The following is a 12,717-nucleotide window of genomic DNA, read 5'->3' as shown; positions in this document are numbered from 1 at the left end:
TGGCAGGACATCTTTATAAATCTATACAGATACAAAACATTTTCTTACCCGTGTAGATCTCTGCCTCCGACGGATCTTCCACTCGTTTATGCTGGATGATGTAGTCAGAAACTTTGCAGCCAATCAGAGGCTCCACATCCATCCACTCCAGGGCCACCATTGTGCTGGAGGGCTCCAGGTAAGGGGCTAGGCGCAAACTAATGGAGCAACATAGGATGACAAGATTAAAGATGTCAATAAGAAATGAGATGAGTATTAACAATGATTTCAAAAGGCAACCACAAGTGTTAGTTCTGGAATTTCAAATTAAACTTTGTTTGTGTGTGCATGTGTCCAAAGCCTAAAGTATGGTCATAAACCTAGAATGCATACGTGGAATCCCATGTGGTCATTGTTGTGTCTGTCGCACCTCTTCCCATATCTCACTGGACAACAAGATGGCAAACAGCTGCTTTGAACAAAACAGCATTCCAATGCCACCTGTTCTCCAGCAGTGTTCCCTGCGCAGTTTTTCCTCTTTAATCCCTCAAAAGAGATAAAAGAACAATATTTCCATTTTGCCTGCCTTCCAGCTGTGTCTGTGACAATGACTGAAAGAGGTAGGTTATCCCTCTCTCATAAAAAGCATGCAGCTCAGTTTCATCCTCAAAGACAATAATAATAAGTGCTGCAGGTCTTTTACTCCAGCACAGGCCAGGGTTGGAGATTTGGCTGCTGCAGCAGGCAGGCATGGACCCAGGGAAAGCCTGACCAAAACTTTGGTTGTGGCACCATGCCCTTCCTCTCCAATTCCACAACCACAATCCACTAACAAAACAATACCAAAACCACCATAAGCTTCTCAAACTACTTGTGCAATACTTGTGCAGCATAATCTAAGTCTCAAGTATCAATGCGTATGTCCCAGGTTGGAGTATTTTGGGTAAAGTATTGCTGAAAGGTTAAGCCCAAACTTATCAAAAGTTCAATTTATTAGCTGTTCTGGAGTTTTTGCTCATATCTTTATAATCAGATGGAGTTTGCCCAGTTTTTGTAGAGAATTTGTGCCAATTCTCATTTTTTCTGAGTGCTTTAAGGAATTCTTGTCCATATTCTTTTCCATTTTACTTAAGTTCATCATTCATTCTTGACCTTGCAAACAACATGTACTATAGCCCTTTGTATTCAGCCCCACAGGCACAGTGTTGGGCTCTGAGGCAATTCTGATGTAGTCACCACAGTCATTATTGGAAGATAATGTGAGTCAAACGACAAATCTGAATTTGAGATATTTGGTCCAACAAAATTTTAAAAGTTTGTCTAGGCACCAGGCTTTGACTGCCCCTAATATTTGACTAAACCATTAGTTGGTGAGAGTTGGTGTCATTTATTCATTAGTCACAAAAAAAAAAACCCTCAAACCCCATTTGGGAGCTGCAACTTACGATTTGACTTGGGGGTTGTTTAAACACAGACCTTTTTTCTTGCAACACTGTGCTAACTGAAGCACTGCAGCTAACTCTGCTGTAGCTGCCATGAGCTCGTTAGCTCAATTAGCAGTCCTGTTAGACTGGGACACAGCCTCCAAGATCAACAGAAGCCAGTTTGACAACTGGAGAACAGCACCGAAGTGATTTAAAGTTACAGCAGCCCCGACCAGGGATGTGACTCGCAGGTTCAGACCGGAGACACAACGCAGCTGAGGACTGAGTTTGTAACCTAGCTAGTTAATTTGTAAGTACACGTCATCCATCCTGCCTACAAGTATTTGTTTTTGTGAAGCTGGAAGTTGTTTTAAACAACGAGACTTGTGTGAGGTTATACTGCCTTGAAATAAATTAGCAGGATGTTCAGTCTCCTTGCTTGTTTTTCCAACACATTCTGAGTCATATAATTTAAGGGACATCATAAAATTGCAAGGACTAGTTGACAGATGGCTTGAACTAACGACTACTGGTCAACTAGGAAAATCTTTAATTGGGGCCAGCCCTTGCAATGACTATTGCAAACTGTAAATGAGGTGAGCAGTTCAATGTGGTCTGTCACATTTAATAGACCATTGTAAATATAGATCTTATGACTAAAAGTTGTTTTAAATAATATACATTTATTATTATCCACCTGTCTGTTGGAGTGTCTCCAGTTGATGGGCCACACCAGTCCAGGTAAGATTTGTCTTGGGCAATAGCATTATCACTACCACTACCATACTAACAATTACAGGGTGAATCAAGCTCAAAAGCATTAGCGCCATCATCTTTAGCGTTGTTTGAATGCAAACAAAAGTAGAGATTTCAAGTTTAATTGGTCTTGCATCAGCAATTTTGAAAAACTGCCTTGCATTGGCTTGCATCTCAGACAAATTTGTCAGCATTTTACAGCATTACCTCAAAATGGTTTGTACTTATGTAATTTAAAAAAACAAGCAATATGCAAAACTTTCAATTTGGTTATAGTTGATTATGTGGGCAGGCAAAAAAAAAAAAAAGTCACATCGGTTGAAAAATGTCATTAGGTCTTGGACCCCAGAACCCTTCCTTGAATCTATTATATTTCATCCTATCCAATTGTTATTCTAGCGTGGTGCCAATAAATGTCACCCACCCTTCAGTCTGTAATATAATATACTAATAAGCATATTTTATTTTCATTACTTAATTAAATACTGTCAGTGTAGCCTTATCGTCTGAAGCTTTGCCCTTTCAACTTCCTCAGGGCAACAATAGCTGAGAGTGGATGACTCACGAAAGCCTCAAGAGTATTATTAGGATAACTTGAAAGAGACCATGTTATTTTCAGAGGGGTGTAAGGGCTGACTGACAGCTATTAGAACTTTGGGGACAGGGCTTGTGTCTACAACTTTTTTGAGTGCCCCAGGAGACAGTGGGACAGGTGCGTGTATGTGTGCGTGCATATCCATGTGCATATGCGAGTGTGCTTGTGGCGCATCAGTGCATGCATCCGTGAAATCTCTCTTGTGCATGAATTCCTAGGTGTCATGGTGTCACCTCACACTTACACTGGCTGCCTGAGGGGGCTGCAGTTAGGCAGGCCATCTTTGCTGAAGGCACTCAGGTCACAGCGACACCAGTTATCAATGACATCGCCCTTTCCAGCACACCAGTATGAGCTCATTGTGGCGCTCTTGAAGGCCTGCAAAAGGGTAACAGGTGAGAGAAATGCAATTATCTCTTGGAACATGCGCTCCTTGTCCATCTATGCTTACCCCACCCCCATCTCAGCCATATCCCAGAACACACACAGGCACACATCCCCATACTTCTGTCCATACGATGACTTGAATATATTATTCTACAACACAATCCCCAAAATTAACCACTGATGCTAACATATCAAACCTCAGCCCCTGGATGAAGTGAGGACTGCCCAAAATGTCCTCACTTTGCAAACATGTCCTCTCTCTGAAGGTGTAGAACTCACAACGGGTCTCACAAAGACAGAAGTACAGGTACACACCCACACAGAGTGACCTTTTCATACCCACCGTTCCCAATTACCGGAAGGCAGGAACATCTCACTAACATCGACAAGCTTACACTGTGATATCATAGATGCACTGTGACTTTTATGATGGAGGTGTGAAAGCTGTGACACTCCCCACCTCCTCCGTTCTACGCCTATGTTTGTGTGTGTGCAAGAGTGTGTGTGTGTGTGTGTGTGTGTGTGTGTGTGTGTGTGTGTGTGTGAGGGAGGATCTGTCGGTGGTGCTGTCGGTCTGTCTGAGAAGGGGATGGAAGAGGAGGGGGATGCTAGGAGATGATGTCATCTCCTAACATCTCCTTGTGCTGCTTCATTAACGGGCGAAAGAAAAATCAAAGGCAGAAGCTCAGTCATCCTCTAAAAGGCAGCAAAATGCCAATATAACCGTCAAAGCAATAAAGTATAATGTCAGGGCTTTCCCTAAAGCCACAGGCATGATAGAGAGTGAGTTCAAGGGAGTTCGCAAGCACTCTGGCTCCCCCTGTCACACTATGGATCAATGGAGCACTCAGTTATTTATGTGCTCTAACTGGTTGGCAGTGCTGCCTCATGCAGACAACTTTGGAGATGTACTTGATCATGGTCACAAAAATAGGACACTGGAACCGTGCGGAAACATTATCACTGGGTACCAGGCATCCAACAAAAAGCAGAGAGAAGCCACTCCTTTGTTCCAATACACCATGACGTTCACTTATCCCAAAGAAAAGGAACTGATGAGACCACACACATCTTTAAAGAGGCTGTGCACATGCAGCGTGTACGTATGGGCACATGCGAACATGCACGCACAAACGCGAGCAATTAAAGATTGATTTCCACAGTTGTTGTTTTCATTTCATTGGAGAAATGCCAAGGAAGACTTCTGCAGTGTGTTGATTAGTCAAAGTGACATTTGAGATGACTTTGGGCACAGTCCTGACCAGAAAGGCAGACGGCTTGGCCAAAAAAAGAGCCAGGGTATGCACTCAGAAGCTGATGTTAGCATTTCCACAACACTGCATTGTTAGCTGTAAAGGAGGCTCAACAGCCTTTCATGGGAACTGACTTCGTCCAATACCACTTGCTTTCACTCAAGGCAAAGGATCTTGAGAGTGAAAGTGACCTAAATGAGCAGCAGAGGAAGCAAGAGTGAAAAAAAAAGAGAACAAGGCTAGAGAGACAGAAGGAAATAGGACGGTAAAGAATGAACAAGGAAACAAAGGCGTGAAAAAAGGAGACTCCCAAGTCTCAAAGAGTTCCCCACCTTACTGTGGGACAGGATCAGGATCCTTCAGCAAGTCAAGGCTTTCCCATTATTTATCCTCCAATACAAGCCCCTCTAAATGAGCATGCTGAATGAGCAGTTATTATAGGGGGTAGGCAAGCACTGTAATCCATGGCCATATAATAACCCCCTGGAAAACCAAAAAGGGGAAAAAGGTAATTACATTTCCCCCCCCCTCTTGCCTGAACCCATGTGGCTAACTGCTGCCAGAAAACAACAGCAGCAGGGGTCTTGCCACCTCATGTCAATGGGAAGCAGGCCACAGAAAAAGGCAACAAGAAAAACCTGGACTCAAGGTCTAGGCACGCATGCAGACTAGACAAATATGAGAAATGAGAAATGACCTCCGCTGCTAGGGGCAAAAAGAGAGAAAGACCACAGGACCGCCATGCGTTTACCACCACCAGATTCCTAGAAAAACCCCATATGGGTCTGTGCGCTTGATTGCATGGCTGCACATGTGAAAAATAGACAAAGCGATTACCGCCGTGTTTATGTTTGAAGAGTAATGCAAGCCAGTCTCCACTGGGTAAACAGGGAATCTAATTGTGGTTTAGAGAATGAGGCGGGGGGCTGGATGGGGGGGCACGGGAGGTAAAACAGAGACGAGGATTTCGAGAAAATGCAAGAAAAAGCGATTGTTAGCTAATGCATGTAAAGTGATAATATGTCAAGTGTGTGGCGGTGAAGACAGCAATATGTCCCGCTGGTGCAAAGGCTCGGGTCGGTGAGGAAAATCCTTTATTGAGATGGAGAGGGTACTTCTGTGTTCAATGCAGTCAATAGGTAAGTCATAGCTGAAAAGAGGAGGATACCCTATACTGTATTGATTAACCACAGATCATGCATTTCCCAGAACACTATAGATCCATATACATCCTGTGTTAGCCACATAGGAGTGAGAGACAAGCCTTATCCATTATGCTTCATATTAGAAAATCTGTGTTTTGAGCATTGACTGTAACAGTGTAAGACAGTTTTTGTGACAGATTTGCTTTCAGGAACTGGTGATGCCCCTATGGTTACAACAACACGCCGTTTGCCACAATTCATCTCTATTGACCGATACTGAACAAATTGAGCTGAAATTAAACGCCCCCTGCTTTGAACAAAAGACAAGATCAGTGAACGAGCAAGGCCACTGAGCATCGGCAGCAACTCCGGCCACAGATTCCAAGCCTTGACATCATTCAGACCCTGCAGACTCGCTGGCACCGAAATACTATTTGGACCTTTCGCTTTCATAGAAGCCTGTCGTGACTTACAAGAAGGCAAGGGAGGCCATTGTGACCTCTTTAATGTATTAATCTGTTTGTCTAGTCGAAGCTGACCATATTACTGTCCGTCTTCGGAGGCTAATACGTGAAAACACTGGCCAGCTGGCCCACAGTATTGATTTATAAGATGATCACCAGTGGTGGTAAAGAGTCTAAGTCAGCACACACAGGACACCGTCAATAGTGACCTAAGTGTGTATGTCTCTGTGTGTGTACACACAAACACACACACACACACACACACACACGAATGCGTTTATGTATCCTTTCCAATCATTCAGGGCTAATGGTGTTAACAAAGGAACCAATGGGCTGGTTCTAGGAACCTTGTCACAAGTAGTACTTCCAGGAAATTGAACACTGGGGGCAGCTGGAGGGTTGGTTCACCTAGAGGTTGATGGGGGATTGCCATGTCATCGGAGAACCCCTCAAACAGCAGGCATTGGTTTTTAGGTGTGCCAACTCAAGTCTGACAATGTTGTAAGCTAATCTGACCTTTCCAAGCAGAGTAAATTGACTTATTTGTTAGTCTGTTGTCTTATTATGTGCTACAAAATTACAATCTAAGCCAACAGCAAACAGGCCAAAAGAGAAGGGGAGTAAAAGAAAACGAAAACAAATAAAATTTGACAAAAATTGAAGCTAATGAGAAGTCTGCTGGATATTGCCCTCTGTAAGATTAATGGAATAATTATCAATGAACCATTCATCGTCAGGGGGCCGTTTCGGTTACGTCTTTCTTTGTGAGAGGAAACAGGGATTTAGTGTCAGTGCAGTCAATTTGGATGTTAGATTGTTTAAGCTGATGTAATTAAAGCTTTATGGACCAAATGCTGACTAGAACATGCACTCAGTTGCCAGTTTATTAGGTACACCCCTATTTGTATCAATGAGAGAAGGCTAAACAAATAAGAGAAACACCTCATAATGCAATAAAGTTCAACAACACCACAATCAACACCTGAATCAACACCTCCCTAACACAGGTGAACATTACATTACATTGAATAACCTTTATGAAGGTAGATGCATATGCAGGGCTGTTGTATTTGACTGCATTAGTCATTATAGTTTTGTGTTTCTCTTTAGTCTTTTATTTTGTTTTTAAATGCACAATGTGTAAATTCTTCTTCTTCAGGGGCTCTCTCACTTTAAGATAATAACAAATGTAGTTTGATGAGATCGTGAAGCAGCACGGGATCATGGGACTTCACTTTTAAACAACCAACGCAGCTGATGAAAATCTATCCGACATGACTCAGGCAGAAATCATGTTCATGGATGAGGTAATATTAACATTTTTTACTTCCCTCCTCACTCTCTGATGTATGGGGCGTATCTGGATGTATCTTGTGTTTTCCCGCAAGTTACAGCAACCAGCAACGGCAAGCAAGAAATGCACCCTTACCTTCAATAAATTATGGATTTGTTTGTGTTTAAACATTGTTGGAAATATCTAGGATGTAAGTATACAACTCAACAAAACATACAACATTTCCTAGCATTTTTAGACATTTTAAAATGTTACATATTACAGCTGTAACTTAGTTCATTTCCAGCGTGGTTTTGCTCATTTCACTTTCCTTTTTCATTATATTAAGTTTGTTTGGTTTCAGTTTAGTTTAGCTTTTCATTAGTTTTAGTGTTTTTTAATATAATATGTAAGGGTTTTGTCAGGGGCAAGATTTAAGAAGTTCAGAATAGGTATTACAATACAAACACAGCACTTTGTGAAGGCAACTGACTCAAAGTCATGTAGTCATCCGTCTCAATAAATATTTGCACAAATGCCTCATCCTAATTTTTATTTTTATTTCAGTCAACTAAAAATGTTTTTCCCTCACCTAGTTTTAATTTTAGTTAACTACAATAACCTTGAGATAAGTTTATCTAGGTATACCTGATATACTGTCAGCTGAATGTGGAACTGGTTTATATGAATCAGTTGAATGATCTATAGGAGTGTGCGCTCTCCTTGGTACTGAAGTGATCTTCCTGGGATCAGGACTTGCATTTTTTTTGTCTTTTGAGTGTGCATTAGACTGAGACTTTCTGAACTGAGCCTAGAGTTGACAGCAACATTCAGGGTGTACTGCTTTTTGAATTTTTGTTGAGTTGTGTTCATTAGTACACTCACTCTGCTAGTAACTGCATATTGTACTGGTTAAGGAGCTCCCTAAAGCAGCCTCCCCCGATACATTCCAAATATACTTGTCCTGCTCTTGCGTGTAATGCTGCTTTTTCTTTCATTTTGGTGCAATCATCTTGTTGCTCCTTCGCTTCTGTGCCCCCTCCTGCCCCCACGGAGAATGGTCTAGGCACGGCCATGCGAAGGGCTGCAGTGGTGGGTTATGGCGAGAGCATGACAGCGGCCACTCGGCAAGATATAGAGCATTCTGACCCATTAGACTCACAACCAATTTGTTCAAAAGGTTTGCCATAATTCAGTCACAGCAACACATGACATAGGACCATTGGCAAGTTCCACAGGCGTTAGCTTATTTATTTATCCACTGAGGTATTTTTCTCTGGCACTAAAACAGCCGCATATCTGTGTGTATTTGCGTGCACACACCAGGCCTGTAAGGGAGACCACCTTAGTCGTGTCCGAGCCAATTCCAAGACCAGTTCCAGTCGAATTCAAGTCATGACCAGGTTTAAAGAAGCCAAGCCGAGGACAGAGCAACTTGAGAATACTGAGACAAAGGGGGAGCAAACCTCAAACCTTTGCTTCCAATTGCAAAACATAATCATTATGTTTCTTGCGGATAAGCACAGACAATGAAGTATGTCCAAACTTACAGGCTTGACATGCAACTGATGTTTTGAGACAGTCATCGATACAGGTGTCTACAGGTGAAATTCATTCATTCATTTTCTGTAACTGCTTAGTCCGTAAGGGTCGTGGGGCTGCTGTAGCCTATCCCAGCTGACATTGGGCGAGAGGCGGGTTACACCCTGGACAAGTTGCCAGTTCATCGCAGGGCTGACACATAGACAGACAACCACTCACACTCAGATTCACACCTACGGGCAATTTAGAGTCACCAATTAACCTCACATGCATGTCTTTGGACTGTGGGAGGAAGCCTGAGAACCCGGAGAGAACCCACGCAGACACGGGGAGAACATGCAAACTCCACACAGAAAGGCCCTGCCCCAGCCGGGGAGCTGGGGGATCGAACTCAGGACCTTCTTGCTGTGCTGCTAACCACTGCACCACCGTGCCGCCCCTACAGGTGAAATTCCTTTTGTATTGCAGGTTGGATAATTAACCAAACAGGGTTTGGTTCTGGTTTGCTTTGCTAGGGTTTTGGAATAACAACACAATGTATAATAGAAGTGGTTTTATTTGTACTTTTAACAGGAAAAGTACACTTAAAGGTCCAGTGTGTGGGATTTAGTGGCCTCTCCTTGCAGATTGCAAACAACTCAACTCACCCTTCCCTTCCAAGAATGTAGGACAACCTACGTTTCTAGAACCAGTGTTTGCTTTGTCCGTTCCAACCACAGAACAGAACTAGATGGGGCTTTGCTGCTCAACCTTGTTTCCATTTTTCCCAGTGGCCACCAGAGACATGGCAGTGGGAAAGGACTTGCACCCTCTGTAAATAAAAAAAACCCCAATTCTTTCTAAGGTACGGAAAAGATGATTCTCAGGTTATTATACTGAAATAAAACCATACTTATTATATTATATTGCCTTTCTGCAATATTCTTAAAGAAATAAATAATAATAAATACATCTTACATACAGGACCTTAAAAATCTTCGACAGCAGCATGTCTTGTCAGAACAAAAAGTGTCCCCATTATGCTGCAGAATCCACGGACCCCACCGCAAGCCACTTATTCCTATTAAAGAAATAGTTGGCTGAAAATACATCAGGGATGGACATTTTGAAGGGACTGCTTACCCCATAGTGCTATTTTTCCATCCAAATCATTCTGGTGTGAGTTACAGAGTTTTGGAGATGTCTGCATTCTCTCGACTCTAATGGAACTAGATGGCATTCTTCTTGTGGTGTTCAAAACGCCACAAAAATACATTTGAAAAACTCGAAAGTAATGTCTCTTTCCAGGAATCGTGACCCGGTTACTTAAGATAATCCGCAGGCCTTGTTGTGAGCACTTTCGTGTAGGAACTACTATCTTTCTACCATAAAAAGAACTAGAAAGTAAGTAGTTCCGACATGAAACTTACTTACGACAAGGTCTGTGGATTATCTCGAGTAATGATTTCTGGAAAGAGACATTACTTTTGAGCTTTTGAAATGTATTTTTGTGGTGTTTTACCACCGCAAGCCAAGTGCTTTCTAGTTGCATTATATTCGAGAGACAACAGACATCTCTACGGCCGATACCTCCAAAACTCTGCAGCTCACACCAAAACTATCTAGATGGATAGTCAGCATTACAGGCAACAGGAAAAATATGCATTTTTGATTATGGGGTGAACTGTCCCTACAAAATCTCAACACTCCAAACAAAAACTACCAGCGTTGGGAGATACTGCAAGAGGTAAGTACCCGTTTGGGTACACCAACCCTTTAACATGTTTTTGGGAAATACTCCAGTAACTATCCAACACTGACTGATAGGATCAGTCTTCCAGGTATTATTTTCCCCAAATCCTTAAGTAGTCATTGGTAATGTCAGTACTGGGCACACGTACAAAGAAATACTTCATTCCCCCTACCTCCTCTTTGACAGAGCCACACATATCAACCTAAGGAGAAGGGAGATGCTATTTTCTAACATTTAATTCTGTTGCTTTTCAGCCCTGGTAGTGGTCTTTTCAAGGAAAGAGTAATTTCACATTGTAACAGAATCCCCCTCTGGCTCAATAATGAGGAGATTTATGTGAAAAGGACATGACATGTCCTGTCAAACAGTCCGGCAGCCAGGGAGAGGGCACTGAAAGATGCAGGTAGCCGATAGAGAGGGGCGGGAAGGAGCCAAAGAAAGAGTGACAGCTCCATGTAAACCACAAAGACGCATGCATACAAATATGCATACACATATAGGTATGACCTCAGTCCACCTAATCATAAGCGGGGCAACTAAGCTTCTATTTTGATTGCTTCAGGGGGTTTAAGATAAAAAAAAGAAGCTCATCTCTGAGAAAGCTTTTGCAACATGGCATCTGTCTTTGCCGATAGACCCAGCCAAGTAGAAAGCAAAAGTGTGTGAGAGAAAGACACACACGCAAAAACACAGAGAGAGGGGGTTGTGTGTGTGTGTGTGTGTGTGTGTGTGTGTGTGTGTGTGTGGCGGAGGGGACAGGTTGCTGTGTCGCTCGTCTCTAATGCAATATACGTATGTGCCTTTCAGACAGGCAGCAGCAGCAGTTGGCGGCCAAGAGGAGAAGAGAAGGAGAGGAAAAGAGGGGAGCAGAGTGATGGACTCCCCTCCCTCCCAAGAGGTCGATGACATCAATAAGAAGCTAATAATCCTGCCTCAAGCCACCTCAGAAGGGCTTGCCAGAGCGATCCACTGCAGTCTACCCCTTCTCCTCCTCCTCATACATCTCACTCTCTCCACATCCCCCCAGCAGACCACGGGTTGGGTAGGGGGAGAGGAGAGAAGGATGGATAGCGAGGTGTTTGGAAGAGAGGGAAAAGAGACATTTTGCTCTTCCTCACGTTTAGCTATCGATGAGGCCCACTAGGGATCGTCTGCTATTGATTGTGCCTTCTTTTCTTTGGGGCTGTGGTGCTTGTTATGGGCGGCACGTACAGGGGGCTTTGTTGTGTGTATGTGTGTGTGTGTGTGTGTGTGTTTGTCTTTTTTGCCTCTGGTATTGTTGTTGCCTGCAGTAATTTCAGAAGGTAAGGTAATTAGATGCTTGATTGGGGGGAGCGTGAACCAGTCTGCTCCCTATGGCGCGTGCATGCGTGTGTGTTGGGTGTGAGTCACCTGCAAACAGCTCCTCTACGCACAGAGAAGACATGGAGCGGATATTAGGTAGCAAGACAATGTCAGGATGAAGCCCAAACAGAGCAGAATGTGGTAAACTAAATGTCAAGCAGAGCCAGAGCCCCCCTCCTAAATTACCTTATGGAAAAGAAATCTGATATGATTAACTTTCACTGCGCAGAGATCCAAAGACTTTTCATGCAGGATGAATCATAAACACAACATGCGGCCATTAAGCTGATATTTCATTCAGCTGTGTGTATGCTTGTTTAGACACAGACGCACACACATATATCTCACACACATACACACATCGACTTTCCCACAAGAGGAGAAAACCATGATGTCATCTTTTTTATGCCCTCTGTATTACAGTGCTCGTTTCAAGTGGTCAAAGTTAACCAACTAATGCCACCTAGAGGCGACTTGCTACAACTGCATCGGCTTCAGAGGACAATGGATGAATACAGTAGGAAAGGATTACGCCACCACCACATGGCATGAGACTGTATATAGTTAAAATATACAGAACAATAAACAAATGCCTCCTACGCTTTCTGAACAGATTGCACCTCTTGTCACGGGGCGGCACAACATATATGTGATAATTTGCCTCACATTTACATTAAACTTATGTTTGCACGAGTGGTAAGAAAATCGCATCGCAACTTTTATGCAAAATTGTTAACAAGAGGACATATTTCATATTCATATGTTACAATTTAAAGGTATACTATGCAGGTTTTTCCCTGTAAAAACAATGTATAGACTGATA

The 12,717-nt window shown here is 42.9% G+C and overlaps 1 protein-coding gene across 2 annotated transcripts in view; it reads right to left on the bottom strand.

Annotated features, from left to right (window-relative positions):
• Positions 1-12,717, bottom strand: part of astn2 (astrotactin 2) — a 382,265-nt gene that overhangs the window by 51,486 nt on the left and 318,062 nt on the right. For both annotated transcript variants that reach the window (XM_084745505.1, XM_084745506.1), the window contains exons 18-19: positions 2,999-3,132; positions 49-197 (exon numbers count right to left, since the gene is read on the bottom strand). In XM_084745505.1, coding sequence (XP_084601631.1) covers positions 49-197; positions 2,999-3,132 — 283 coding nt within the window. The remainder of the gene's footprint in view (positions 1-48; positions 198-2,998; positions 3,133-12,717) is intronic.

Source organism: Lutjanus erythropterus, chromosome 20, assembly GCF_056507025.1.
Source record: "Lutjanus erythropterus isolate fLutEry1 chromosome 20, fLutEry1.hap2, whole genome shotgun sequence".
In the NCBI taxonomy this organism is placed as follows: Eukaryota; Metazoa; Chordata; class Actinopteri; order Lutjaniformes; family Lutjanidae; genus Lutjanus; species Lutjanus erythropterus.
This window is presented reverse-complemented; position numbering and strand designations above follow the sequence as displayed.